This window comes from Rhinolophus ferrumequinum, chromosome 8, assembly GCF_004115265.2.
Source record: "Rhinolophus ferrumequinum isolate MPI-CBG mRhiFer1 chromosome 8, mRhiFer1_v1.p, whole genome shotgun sequence".
Lineage (NCBI taxonomy): Eukaryota > Metazoa > Chordata > Mammalia > Chiroptera > Rhinolophidae > Rhinolophus > Rhinolophus ferrumequinum.
Genome location: NC_046291.1, coordinates 68,819,864 through 68,835,235, shown reverse-complemented (window position 1 = coordinate 68,835,235; position 15,372 = coordinate 68,819,864). Strand labels below are relative to the sequence as shown.

At 37.7% G+C, this 15,372-nt stretch overlaps 1 protein-coding gene across 1 annotated transcript in view; it reads right to left on the bottom strand.

The window, feature by feature from the left end:
* NEB (nebulin) overlaps positions 1–15,372 on the bottom strand; it is a 190,269-nt gene that overhangs the window by 96,196 nt on the left and 78,701 nt on the right. The window contains 10 exon segments of the mRNA XM_033111682.1: positions 260–571; positions 1,698–1,805; positions 4,770–4,874; positions 5,618–5,821; positions 6,126–6,437; positions 7,673–7,780; positions 9,294–9,398; positions 9,716–9,919; positions 11,903–12,214; positions 13,832–13,939. Of these exon segments, the coding sequence (XP_032967573.1) occupies positions 260–571; positions 1,698–1,805; positions 4,770–4,874; positions 5,618–5,821; positions 6,126–6,437; positions 7,673–7,780; positions 9,294–9,398; positions 9,716–9,919; positions 11,903–12,214; positions 13,832–13,939 (1,878 nt within the window).

The window sequence follows — 15,372 nt, the reverse complement described above, 5'->3', positions numbered from 1 at the left end:
GGAAGCCCGATCACCAGGAAGAAATATAGCTGTACAAAATTGATAAGATATATTTTATTTCCTCTTTTACATATAACTTTTGGGGAAGAAAAATTTTGAAATAAATTGTAGTGCTACCAATGAGAAACTATTTTCAAATATTCAATTGTATATGATTGAAAATACACAAACTAATTCCAGTCCATTGCCACTAGTCCGAACCCACGGACATGTTTCAGATCTGCTTTTCACGTGCATAACCAGCGTCAGGGATACTCACGTCACTCTGGAGGTCATACGCTTGCCGAGCGTGGATGACATCATTCTGGTCGGGCAGGCACGTCCACTCATGCAGAAGATGCTTATAATCCACATCACTGACCAAAGCCTGACATTTCTTGGCCAAAACGATACCAAGCATGTCCACTGGGCTGCTGTATCTGGTCTTGTATTTCTCAAATTCTTTCTTGTACTCGCGGTCACTCTGCACTTTGGCGATGTGGAGGGACCACATCATCTTGGGGTCATCATGGATGGCTCGGGCGCCAATGTGGTGACCCAACTGCTTACGATAGGCTTCTTTGTATTTGTACTGAAAGAGAGAACCCAGTAAATGTGAGGAAGCACGAAGAGCTGTTCCCTGTTGCTCTTTCTGTGGTGATGCTTTTCTAAGAAATCCTTAAGACACCAGGAGAGTTTCATCACATGCTGCCGGGATGCTGCACGTTGGGGCGTGCTGACTCCCGAAGAAGAGGGTGGTGTGCTCATTTTCACACGTCCACAGGATAACTCCACAATGATTCCTTATATAATATTATGCTAAAAATTGTATGTTGACAAAAAGTGATTAAATCGTGAACATTGAAAGGGTGAGCTCAACTACAGTGATAACCAGTGTCTCAGAAGTGGGTGGGCACATCTGAGATGTGTTCACATGGCTCATTAATTTTATTTTTCTGAGGCGTTCTGAGAAATAATTTCTTCTGCACAAATAATCTGGGGGGTAGTTTATAATTGGGCAATTTTTGTTGTTTGAAGGGTATAAAGTTTCAGTTTACGCAAGACTAAAAAGTTCTGAAGGTCTATGCACAACAGTGAGAAAACTCTTAACACTACTGAACTGTACACTTGATAATTGTTATGATAGCAAATTTTATATTATGTGGTTTTTTTTTATCATGATAAAAAAGAAAAACCTACAAAGAATGGACAATATTGCTACTCTTGGATTCATGTTTAAGTTGTCAAGGAATCTGATGTTTTCATTTTTAGGGTAGAGGAATATTGATTTTGTGGACCCCTCAGCAAGGAAATTGACAACTTTTTTTCTGTCCCATGTCCTTCTTCAAGCCATGGGGGAGAACTCAGCTAAACCTACTTCTTCTCTGGCATTTTTGCCTTGAGTGTATCCTAAGGCGAGCTCTCATGAGGTTTTAGGAGTAGCTCAATACAGGTCCATCTAACTTTAATCAAGGCACTCAGTCTTATTAAGCAAAGATCAAAAGACAAGAGTCAAAGGAACCACATTCTAATCCAGGCTTTGTCCTATGATCTTGGGCAGGTTACCTACTATCTCAACGCCTCAATTTATTCGCCTATACAGTGAAGGTTGTCAAGATGAATGATTACTAAAGAGACTTCCAGATGTGTTCCAGCAATGTGATTCCAGCAGTGGCTGGCCTGTTGATAACAAATGTAGGGACTTGATCAGCTCTTACATCACTGGCAATGTCCCTGGAGGCCTTGGCAGCCACAATGGGAATAGCGTCGCTTCTCAAGTCGTAGCCTTCTTTCTTGGCTTCTTCCATGGCCTGGCGGTAGAGGCTCTGAGGAAAGAAGTAGTAGCTTTTAGATAGGCACTTGTTTTCATTCTAAAAATGTATTTTCATCAAAGGAAGACTAGTTTTGGATGCAGAACTGCATGAGTATATTCAGCTTTAAATAAATTTAAAAGAGATGTCTTTCTTTTACTATTTATCCAAGCTATATATTTAAATTGAAATTTTACATTCAGCAGGTTTTAACACCGTAAATTCTCTTTGCATAAATCCTTATAGATTTTAGATATTAACTCCATAGCTCTCAAATGTGTTTGGATTGTTTAGCACTTGCTCTTCTCATGAAGCAACCAAGGAATGTTGATTTATTTAACTCCAAATTTGAATTAGGAACAATTTTACTATCAAGGAATATAATTATATAATGATATGCAATAATGATACAACCACTATGTTTGAATAATCAAACACTGCTGAACTAAAGATAATCAATCCATTGTTTCTGAATGTCTTTGTTAATATTGATTTGTTCCTATTTATTCGTCAACTGCTGGAAATTGCCAGCAGACACAGGGATAGCAGGTAACAGATTCATGAGTCAAAAACACAAAGCTGATAAAATTTGCATTTGTTCATTTTTTTCTGTGAATTGGAAAACACCCATTGTTGAGGCTGTGTAAAGACAAAATCTTAAAGGTAAGGAAAATCCTTTAAAAGTGTGGCAGAAATAATAAAAACTAACTGCTTTATTAGTATGTCCCATTCTCAAATTAGATTGAAATGAAAATACAGTAATAATATCTGGTTTGAAATATGATGTAGAGGTGCTTAATTTTTAAGTGACTTAGTCCTAGAGGGATGTTATTGTATGTTTTTAATATGTGACATTTTACATTCAAGATGAGATTTTACGAGGAAAAGCAAAAGGGAAAATAAAAATAAATTTTATATATTTGAGATAAAATGTCAAGGGTATTTGTTCTTATTACAAATTTCTAGAAATATTTATTTTGTAACTGGAGAGTCAAGTACTTTATCTATTATATTTTTCCTTTGAGGAATTTGTCCTTATGAGTAAGTGTGGAAAAAATGTGCTCGAATCATCTCATGGCTTTAGACCAAATAGATTTTTTTCATTCTTCCAACAATGGAAAAAGAGGCAGAACTTGAAAGAAGAGGATATTTTTAGTTATCACCAAAGCTACATTATAAAGCTTGTCTGGTAGGTTATTTACTCAAGAGAACCACAACAGGTAAATGGGAATTGAAGAGGAAAAAATAAGATGATGTTGCTTGGTTTTGTTTACATTTATTGAGCCAAGAATAGAATTAAGGTACCAATGGTAATGGGTTAAGAAGAAATTCAAGTGGGCCATTCTGAAATCTAATCTTCAGAAGACAGTCCTTAGGGAAGTAACATTATCATGCAATTTTAAAGAAAGTAAATCCAGCTTAAAATTTTAGAAATGAAAAGAGCCCAATTTTCTCTCAGCATTCTGAAAAAAACCTACCTCATGCCCTAATTTTAACACAAGGGAGAGACTTCAAAGTATCCTTACAGTTTGGGAAAAAAACTGACTTCAACTGCCTGGGGGGAGACAGACCTCCTGGGAAAATTTAATCTAACAGAGAAGCTTTGTGGCCAAGAGAAAAATTGTCCACTCAAAAATGATTGTACCCCAGGTCAATCAAATACTTCTGATTAGGCTTGGGTCTGCTTTATAATGCTGGAAAAAGGGAAACCATATTCTCTTCATTTCATTTTTCATGGGTTTTGATATAAGCATGCCTTTTCTTTGAGGGTACCTTATTATAGGCAAACGTGATTAACATAGGTAAAATAATGAATATGGCCAAGTCTTGAAAATGAGTGCTTAAATTTTCCATTGTTCTCAAACTGAAGAAAAGTCTGCGTACCCCTTCTTTTTTTTTAAACGGTGACACACACACACACACACACAGGAAATCAGAATTCTTCTTGGATAAACAAGATAATTTTGTCAAGAACAATTGGGCAGGAAGCTGTTTCTGCAGCAGTATTTCTGGATTGCAAAGGTATGTGATGACAAGTTTAGCTGGAGCCAGCGCATTAAGGAATGTATTTTATTGTCCTTGGGCAATTCTGAAATGGATGAATTTAAGAATTCCCATTTCAGTTCTTGTAAATAAACCTCGAGTTATTTTGAGCATATGAAGTAAATCTAATTTTCATAGTGATTCAAGTGTGAAGGGAAAATTTAGTTTATTAAGCAACTATTCTGTGCCAGGCTCCACACTGGACATGTCATATATATATGACCCCATTTAATTATTACAGAAATTCTTTTTTTTTCATTATTATTTTTTCAATAAATTTTTAGTTACACTTGACATTTAGTACTATTTTATATTAGTTGTAGGTGTCCAGCTTAGTGCTCAGACATTTATATAATTAATGCAGTGATTCCTCCCAGTTAGTCTAGTACCAACCTTGTATCATACATAGTTGTTAAAACATTATTGACTATATTCTCCATGCTGTACTTTACATCCCTGTGACTATTGTGTAACTACCTACTAATTTGTATTTCTTAATCCCTTCACCTTTTTCAACCAGCTCCCCAGCCTCCCCCCCTCTAGCCACCAGAAATTCTTCAAGATGGGCATTTTTATCCTATTTTACAGATGTGGTAACTGAAGAAAACCTTACAGAACAAATTTTGAAATAAGTACTAATCTCATAAATAGCAATAATTATTTTTTAATTAAAATACAATATGTCTCAATCATTAATAGCTGACTGAGAGCTCTTTTTCCCCCTCCTGACATGGACATATTTTTGTATTTCTCTATTTCTCTATCTTTCCATCTATCTACTTTTTGAATACAATAATACACACATTCAGGCTAGGGTAATGGGCATAAAAAACCAAAACTAAACTACGGTTCACATGTGAATTAAATCCATAAATCTGATCTTTTTATTACATCAGCAAAAATCAGTGTGGTCAAATCAAGGAAAAATGGTCTTACCTCACTATAATTTATTTTATTTTGTCTTGCTAACATAATTTCAGGTGTATCAGGCATGATGTGGATTTGGGTCTTGTCTTTGTCCCAGGCTTCTGTGTATAAGCGCTGTGAAGGATAAAAAGATTACTGAATTAGAAACACAATATTTGCTGTAAACAGGACTTTCCAATTTAGAGATCAGAACAAAGTGGAAAGCCAAATCTCACTATCTGTGCTGTGTGCTGTATACCAACACTCTTTAATCTCTTTGATATTACAAGGTATTTATTGTCACTAGATAGAAGTGTAGACTAAGATATGACCATTAAACGTGTGTTTCATTATAAGATCACCTCCACTCCAATTAAATTAAAAGCAAGTATTTTCCAAGCATGTAAGTACACCGATATGTGCTGTGGCTATATAAACAAACCTTACCCATGGTTTTGTTTGTTTGTTTGTTTATTAACTGCAAATACACCTGGATACGCCATCTTTAGATTTCTTTTTGATAAATGTTATGGAGATTTGCATTTGACTTGTTCGTTCTATACTTACCTAGGTAAGTACCCAACAAAGAAGAAACCTTGATACCAAACCATGTACTACTCTCATAGAGAGACTTCAAACAATTTGCACACCAAAAAGCTGTCTGTCTTATTCTTAACTCTGGCTATTTCACAAGAGATGTCAAAGTAGAAATTCTCACATATATTTTTGAAATCCTAATGTAACTGAATAGAGAACTCAGCTAAATCATCACACCTACGATGGCAAGTGGATAAAACAAAAAAAAGTAACTTAATTAATCATGAACATTCTCTAGGACGTACAGCCCTGTTTTACTTTCCCCTAAATTGGGAGCTCACCTTGTTCATGGTGATGGCGTTGTTTTTGGCCAGCACCTGTTCCAGGGAATCAGTCACGCTGGTAAATTTCAGCGTGTCTGGATGCTGGCGGTAGAGGTTGTCACTCAGTATCTCTGCAGCTCTCTTGCACTTGACCACATCCAGAGACCCAATGGGGACCCAGCCAATGCCTTTCATCCACTGGAGATCTGACTTATAAATGTTCTGGTGAGATAAACACAAAAGCAAGTATTACTAAATCTGTTAGGACACTTGATTTCAAAAATGAAAGAAAAAGACTAGAAAACTTGGATAGCTAAACTTCACGTCTTTTAAAATATGAAGCCCGATTGGATATAGCTTTATGGTATTATGTTCTCTCTAAAAGAAAAGTAAGGCACAGGGAATGAGGGGTGGAGAGAAAAAAACGTTATTCTTTCTGAGAGCTTTACCTACTCCGAGATCGTTATCTAAGTATTACTATCATAAGTGTGGTCACCAAAGGTATTTAACAGGTCTCAGTACTCACATCGCTCTGCAGCTCATAGGCCTGCCGAGCGTGGATGACGTCGTTCTGGTCGGGCAGGCACGTCCACTGGTGCAGGTAGTTCTTATAGTCCACATCACTGACTAAGCTCTGGCACTTCTTGGCCAGCACCACCGCCAGCATGTCCACCGGGCTGTTGTACTTGGTCTTCGACTTCTCAAAGTCCTTCTTGTACTCCCTGTCACTCTGGATCTTGGCCACATGCATGGACCACGTCATCTTGGGGTCATCCTTAATGTCCCGGGCTCCAATGTGGTGGCCGAGCTGCTTGCGGTAACCATCTTTATATTTATACTGAAATAAAAGCAGTCATTTTAAAAATAAAAATGAATTTAAAAAAGTTAAACGTCTTATTAATTTAAAACTTCATTATTTTAAAATTGATAAGTTTTGCAGAGAAATGAAATCATCTGAATACCAATTTATCTCTTTATCCTAAACTCTGATTAGACTTCACAACAACCCTCTAATGGGAAGATGCGCCAACCATAGTACATATTATGGTTTGCAGACGTTAAGTCCTTGGAAATAGCAGCAACACTTTTCAGAGAAATCAATCGGAATTATACGTTGCCTTTTTTTCATCTTGAACCAATCAAATCACTAACCCAGAAGTTTTACATATGATTTTGAGATTTACTCCTGAGTCCACAGGTAACATTTCAGCCTCCAGCCCACCCATCACCCCTCCCAAATCTCACTCTCCTGATTTTCACTGGGTCACTTGACTCCCTGATATAGACTGGCTTGTGTTTTCCATCCTGCATACCCTGCTCCATCAAGATCAAATTTGGCTGAGGTTTGTTGGAGTTAATTGAGGGAACAAGCAGATTATATGACTACAAGAGAGCATAGTGGTGATGGTGGTGGTAAGCGCTGACTCAGGATATTTTCTCTCCACTTTGGGGAATAACATCATACAAATCCTAAAGTATATTTATGGAAATCTGAATTCTCCACCAGAGGACACACTTCCTTCAGAGACAGTGGAAAGAGAAATCAGGCTCACCATTTTGTTGTTTTGGTTTGTCTTTGTTTTTCTCTTTTTGTTTAAAAAAAAAAGGGAGAACTTAAGGTAGTTTTTCAAAGAATCAGCCAGCAAAACTCCAGAGTAGGTTTGGGGAAAGGTGCCTTTTCCTGGACCTGGCTGTTCCAGGTCTTTTTCTGACGTTGAACCACATGTAACCAAATTATGTTTTTGTAACCTTCCTGCATTTTCTTATTTCTGTGTGGGCTATGTTGTCAAAATATGGAGGTGAATGTCTCATAATTACAGATATGAATAACTGGAAATTCAAATTCACTTTTTATACTGAAGTTTAGGTCACCCCTCCAGCTATGGGACCTGAGTTTTAAAGTCTTTTGGTGTTAAAAACATGAAAGAATTTTTTCAAACAAAAAAAATTTCTTTCTCTTAAACCACAATAAGTGTCCTTGAAGTGCAACCCAGATGCATCTTCCCATTGTGATAATGACCGTGTCCTCCTTCTACATCCAGCCATGTACATACGTGGAGGGTTGCTACTCACGTCACTGATGATGTCCCTGGAGGCCTTGGCTGCCACGATTGGGATGGCATCAATTCGCAAGTCGTAGCCTTTCTTCTTTGCTTCTTCATTGGCAAGTTTATACATAGTCTATAGAAAGAAAGTCAGAGTTAAAGCAAAAGGTTTGACAGCAGTCATTTGGAGATTATCAAGAGACCTACCATCTCATGTAAAAAAAGGATAGGCTCTAGAAACAACTTAAAATTCTAGCAATATTGGAAAGTAAATAGAGTATGTCTTCCCAAAAGAACTACATTATATTAGAAACAAATGAGCGATATCAATCGGTATTAATATAGATTGATATAGTTATCTATTATTAATCTCTAATTATATATAACAGATTAATATATATCTATGTAGATTAATATGCTATATTATGCATATCGACACAGATTAATATAATCTAGTAATATAGATTGATGGACAAAGCATTAATTTATACATATTTCTAAGTAAGAAAAAGAAATTGCAGAACAATGTTTATTTGCTTATAAATATATACGTTTATTCATTTCTTTATTACTTAAAATTTTTTGACAGTCATGTAATATTTTATAATGTTTTTAAAAAATGAGAAAAAGATTGAAGTACAATTTAAAACATAGATAACTTGGCCATAATCACAAACTTGATTCTAATTTTAGCTATATCATATTAGTAAAACGAACCTATAAAATTGCATTTTACTTAAGAAACAACAACAGTAATCAGTGTTGTTAATGGATAACAATTCTTTCTATGCCTGAGGTTTTCTTTCTACAAAAGGAGCTCAATTATTTTATCTCTGGCCTTACTCCTTTCTCTGTGCCTTTACGCTCTCTGCCCCTGGAGACGGGCAGTGATTTACTGATTTATCTAACTGGTGGGGATGGGACACGTGGGCAGGCCCAGCTCAGCTCAGACTTGCTCCCTCTAGGAAGAAGCTCAGTGCCCTCCTCCGTTTCTCTGGCCTCCATGCAGGAACTCACCCCTGGATGGGATGCAGATGATTGTTCTGCTCTAGTGTGACCTGTGCCTGGATGGGGAAACCAATTCTGGGGTTCACTTAGCAGCTTGCTTGGCTTTCATACAAATATGTCCTTGAATCTAATTTTTGTAGTAAAAAATGGGAGATTTGGACTTCTATTTCTATTCCTTTGTTTTACTTCTCAATTTTATTCAGGATCCAGGTGGAGAAGAGGTACATATGATTAGAGGACCCCTTAACAGTGTGGCCAGATTTAGCAAATAGAAAGATAGCATGCCCAGTTGAACTTAAATGCCAGATAAACAACAAATAATGTTTTAGTATAAACATTGAGCCAGTATTTTATCTGGCTATCCTACCTCTTAGAAATGTCAAAAACGCTACTCAGTCCTACTGACTTAAACCAGCAATGGCCATAAACTGAAAAGATAACGTGATTTCAGTTTGCCCGTGGCATCCTACAGCATATAATATGCAACCCAGAGATGAAAGGTTGAATGGGTTGAGTGTTCATATCACGGAGCAGCACATACCATGATAGCGGGGGCCCGAGCATCTCCATAAAAGTAAGTATAGAAAAACAAACAATAACAACAACAAGATAAGTGGAATCCCACAGGATGTTGCCCCTACCTCACTGTAGTTGAGTTTGTTTTGCCTCGCCAACACGATCTCTGGGGTGTCCGGCATTATATGGATTTTAGTCTTGTCTTTGTCCCAGGCCTCTGTGTATAAACGCTATCAAAGAAGATGTTGATGAAAAACAATTTGACATAGGAATTACAAAAAGTCAAATCAAAGCAGGATTTTTATTGATCCATTAAATGAACCAGACTGGGATATAAAGTATTCAACTGAAGGTTTGAGTTTTAATGCTAGTTTACAAGGTTCAAACTGGGAATAATTGAAATTATTTAGAGGCTTTCAAGTACGTACAAATAAATCAGCCAGTAAATGTGACCCCACATGTTCATGGATAATCGTAACTCTGCTAGTCATTAAAGTATAATAATGTCTTTTGGCATCTTGGAGAAGCTTGGGCAGCTGGGGCTCACCTTGTTCATGGTGATGGCGTTGTTCTTGGCCAGCACCTGTTCCAGGGAATCAGTCACGCTGGTAAATTTCAGCTTGTCTGGATGCTGGCGGTAGAGGTTGTCACTCAGTATCTCTGCAGCTCTCTTGCACTTGACCACATCCAGAGACCCCATCGGGGCCCAGCCAATGCCTTTCATCCACTGGAGATCAGCCTTGTATATGTTCTGTGAAGAGGAAATAGCAGACACTCTTCAGCAAGACCAAAAGATTTAGGGTAAAGATGCAAATGGAATAAAAAATAAAGTACAATTCTGGTTATTATTGTTTTCATAGAAAACAAGCTCACTGCATTAGGCAGACGAAGAGAGGAACCATGTTCCCAAATGACCCAGAAACATCTCCTCGCCATAACAAAAAGTGATCAGATACTTCAGGTTGTTAGGAGAGGAGTGATCCAAACTAGTATCTTCTGCTAGTCAATGTTATTTTAATGTCCGTGTGCGCAGGAAAAGAATGCCAACCCAGAGTGAGCAAAACCACACGTATATCCAATAGCAGGCTATCAGTAAATAAATGTTAGCCCTAGTCAAATGAAATACTCTGCAGCTATCAAAAGCTGTATTTTAAAGAATATTGACTCATTGAAATGTCATTAATACAATATTAAATGAAATAAATAGAACATAAATTGGGTGGATAAATTACATAAGCAAGAGTGGGCTTTTTCAGTGGTTGGATTGTGTTGGATTATTATTGTCTTCTATGTATTTTCTCTTACATTTCAGAATATCTGTAATACTCTTTTTAAAAAAAGAGACAGAGAAAATATATAATAATGAGGTAGAAGCCCCGAAACCCTGGGGCAGAGCTTTGACGGCTGTAATACTAAGATTTCGGGCAAGAGTGACCACTTCGCTGGTCTGGGTCCCAATTTCTTCCCCACCAAGTTTTCAGGATGGGAAGCATGGACTCCTTTCCAGAATCATCTTTCCATATCTTTATTTCTCACTTTATTATAAATCATTTTTTCCACTAATGAGTTTTGTGTAGCTATTAAATATTTGTAACTACTTCATAACAATGGGATTGAAACTTTGCCCAGCTCATTTGAAGGATTTTACCTGTAACAGCAATGAAGTAGAAAAAATAGACTGATATTTTGCCATCTAGACAAACAGCCTATTGGAGTTGCCCTATGCTGACCAGTTATTGCCCCCTAAATAACAGCAGCAAGAATGAAAACAATAACATTGTATACCTCTGGAGTGCTTTGTAACTTTCAAATGCTTCCTACATTATCAAGATGATGTCACGGTGAGAGGGAAGCGACTTTTGAAAGGTGCTCAAATAGACGAATGCAAGCAATCTATCAACGCTGTCACGCTATGGGTCACATTGACCATTTTTAACTACCTTTCTGTGCAGGCAAAGCCTTTCTTTTTGAAGAGAATTTCAAAACACAGGGTTCAGTATGTCGAAAGCTGCAGAACCGATGTGGGAGTTTTTAAAGGTGGGCTGTACAATTCCCAGGAACAACCAATTAATATATAACTATTATTAATTTGTTTTATACTCCAGAGCCCCCTAATGTGTAATAATTCCTTTAAATGTTTATAAAATATATGCTGCAGGAAATGTGCTTCTCACACCCAGATTTGAGATGGTGTATCTGCTTCCCATAGGTGCTAGATTCTGTCATTACCACATGACCCCTCCATAAAGAGAGCCGTGCTAAGGGGAGAACGCGTCACTGTAATGATGCAATAGCTTACAGGTGCAGTGACGTGTTTGTATTTCATAAGAATAACATTTAGTGGTGTAGCGGACATTAGTAGTCCATTAATTATAACCTCATTTCTTTTGTAAGAAGAGCTAAAACCCAATTTCAGAATAATTTTTTTAATGTGTTCTTTCTTTCCCCCTTAAAAGAATAAAAGAAAATGTCTCCCTCTGGTGGACCCTGAATTCTAATATTGCTTAATTCCAGTTTTATTTTTATAAGATCAAGTTTGGTTTGTAAACTTCACTACCTTATAAATTCCACTAACATGTTCACAATAAAGCCATAAAACTATACACTGATTTACATGTCAAATATCATTCAATAAACCCTAGCTTCTGTAGGCCAATCAATTGTACACAAAGGATAATTTTTGTGGAGTTTAAATTATTTCTGCACACAGCTCTGATACAGATGCTGTACTCACATCGCTCTGCAGCTCATAGGCCTGCCGAGCATGGATGACGTCGTTCTGGTCGGGCAGGCACGTCCACTGGTGCAGGTAGTTCTTATAGTCCACGTCACTGACTAAGCTCTGGCACTTCTTGGCCAGCACCACCCCCAGCATGTCCACTGGGCTGTTGTACTTGGTCTTCCACTTCTCAAAGTCCTTCTTGTACTCCCTGTCACTCTGGATCTTGGCCACATGCATGGACCACATCATCTTGGGGTCATCCTTAATGTCCCGGGCTCCAATGTGGTGGCCGAGCTGCTTGCGGTAACCATCTTTATATTTGTACTGAGATGAAAAATGCACAAATCAGGTTTTTATTGTAAGCCCTCAGAGGTCCTCCACACAAAATCATCTTGCTTACATTACAGTTGTACATTGTAAACTGACTTTTGTTAATAAACACTAAATCAAGCCAGTATCCTGACCTTTACTCTACAGGTAGTTCAATAGATGTAGTCAGTATAATTGTGGTGTGTACCCCAAACCACCTATATCCTGGAAATAAGGAATATTTCTGGACGCAGGAAGTACACACAAGGGGGAGAGGTCACCTGTGGAAGTGGGGGAGAGGAAATTTGAACCAAGAAACTTGGAGAAATGGATTTTATGTGCTAAAATATGTTTGGAAAGAGATACACTTGGTGACTTGCTTGGTGTGTTTAGTAAGTAATGAAATGACTGGTTCTTGCTTGGGTGAAGTACTCTAGGTCATGAGCTACCTGCAGTAGCAACAGAGGAGAACTTATTATTTCATAATAGATCCATGCATTCAGTGGTGGTGGGAAATGTTTGGCATACTTTGAACACTGATTGAACTAGTAAAGCTGATGTAGCAGCCCAACTAGGTAGAGCGTTCCCCACTGGCCAACAGTATTTTTATTATTCCATGTCTAATGGCTTCATTCGATAATCTGATCCAGTTATCCAAAATAACATGCTTCTAGTCTCAAAGATAAGTCTGAGAAAGTATAGATAAGTCAACAAGAGACAGTATGGTACAGTAGAAAGAACAGAGGTTGCCCAGAGTTTCAACTCCACCACCCACTAAAAGTCTGATTTTAGACAAGTTGCTTATGCAATCCACAAAACAGGGATAATAGTGATATTTACTAGGGTTTATTATGTGAGGACAATATGAAGAATAAGTGAAATAATACATGTGAACCTCTTAGCATAGAGTTCTCAATACTTTTTGGTTATTATCATTTCATTATTTGTAATTATTGGCATAAATCCATTTGTAGGGAAGGTCCCACATACATAAACTAAAGTGAGTCACTACCATGATTTTCAGGTATAAAGGGCGGTGTCTTACCATATTCTTAAACAGTGGGCCTTCATTTTTAGAGCAGTGATCTATTCCTCAAATATCCCCTGAGGCACCAGGAAAGGATGATGGTTTTATTCTGGGAAGTATGAGCTGCACAGCCAGGAGCCCGGGCTAGTAATCACCACTGGTGCTGATCAACTGCCTTCTTTTCGTAATTTTACAGGGTGAATTGTAATGCAAGTGTCATATGCATTTTTAAAATACTGTATATTAAAATGCTACATAAACCAGGTCACTGGAAGGACTTATGTTTTCGAGTTACACTCTCTATAAGCACTGTGATAACTCTTATATAAGCATCTCCAAGCCTGCAGCCGCACTCTAACACATGAATGGAACTTTCTCTATTCTGGGTGGACCAGTTTTAACTGAAGATACTGTATCCTGAAGTTTACAAACCCATTTTATGAACAATTTTTCATTTCCCTCAAAACTAGGTGTTTGAAAAATCCCACACAAATACATCAGGATATATTTTTAAAGGGCCAGGAAAGTTCTTTTTAAAGATTTAGTTCAGGGACAATGTCACTTGTGACTATTTTCACACACTTGGAATAAAACTGACAACTCACATCACTGGCGATGTCCCTGGAGGCCTTGGCTGCCACGATTGGGATGGCGTCGCTTCGCAAGTCATAACCTTTTTTCTTGGCTTCTTCATTGGCAAGTTTATACAGACTCTAAATTTGGGCAAAGAAATCAGTTAGATGTTGACATTCATATCCAACAACTGATAGGGGGCTGAAATAATGCACTAAATTCTACACAAGCAGGTGACTATAATAACCTTACTTTCGAGAGTTCTAAGGCTTCTGCATTTTTAGTTTTTGGTGACAATTAAGAGCTAGTTATATAAGCACTAAAATTTTGCTTTGCACCTCCCCCCCCAAATAAAATGACTTAATCTATCTAAATCCTCTAAATTATATTCTGCCGAAGAGTAATATGCTGTTGATTTATGCTGTCAAAGAAACAATATTTTCCTTGCTGGTAGCACAAAGCTGGGAGAAATAACTAATACATCCTCTGACAGAATCTTAGAGTCACCAAAATCTCTATAGGCTTACACTAATAGGCTCAATCTAAGAAAAAGAAATTACAGAGAGATAAATGTCGATCTTTGAACTAAGATTTAAATTGCCAGATGTATAAATACAGGTTAGAGGAAACCTAGCTTAAGCCCATGTAAGACGTCTTAGGGTTTCAGCTGACCCCAAGTTCCATGTCCACCAGCCGGGACACAGCTGCCAACGTGCCCTGACACAAAAGGTGCAGAAATGGACATCAAATGTCCAGAAAAGGAAGTAGGACGTTAGCCCTACTCTACGTTGATCATTCATTCCTCACTCGCAGGATTTTGTTTGGCTCAGAGAGTCACATTCTAGCAGGGATGTCATGTGAGGAATGCCTAGGAACTTGGATATTGAAAGAGAACTTGGGGTGAGGTGGCAGGGGAGGCGCCCTCGTTGCTGTTGCCATCTCCGTGGAGTTGGCACAGATTGTTCTGCATCGCCTCAGAGGACTATGTGGCTCTGCAGAGAGAAATCTTTGACTCAATACATTAGAAGCACCTTCTCATAGAATTTTCCAGAACACGTGGGTTGACTTGTGAGATAAGCTCCTTGTCACTGAGAACACTTTTAAGCAAAAGCAGGATGACCGCTTATTGGGTGAGGCCTCCTGTACTAGAAGAGAGGCTGACCTCTCTTCCTGAACACCTGTGCTTTTGAAATGGGGGTAGATGGCCCTATGCTCACAGAAAGTGAAAAGGAAATGGGCTTGCTAATTATCTGCACTGACAGAGCCTCTGTCTCTCTCTTTCTCTGTGTTATGTGATATTACCACTGCGATTTTAGTCCTTGACTTAATCTTATACATTAAAAATCATAAATTTTGACCCTAAACTATAATTTAGGAAAAACAAATTATACAGGGAAATATATATTTAGCACAGCTTTGTAGCATAAGGAGGAAACAAATGTATATTTGGTCCATGGCTAATTTCCTAACTTAAGAAAAATTAATAAAAGGAAAAGGTCTAATTAATCTTATGGTTACTGCTTGAATCATTAATTCTTATAATTTGTACTTCCTAAATGATGATTTGTGTTAC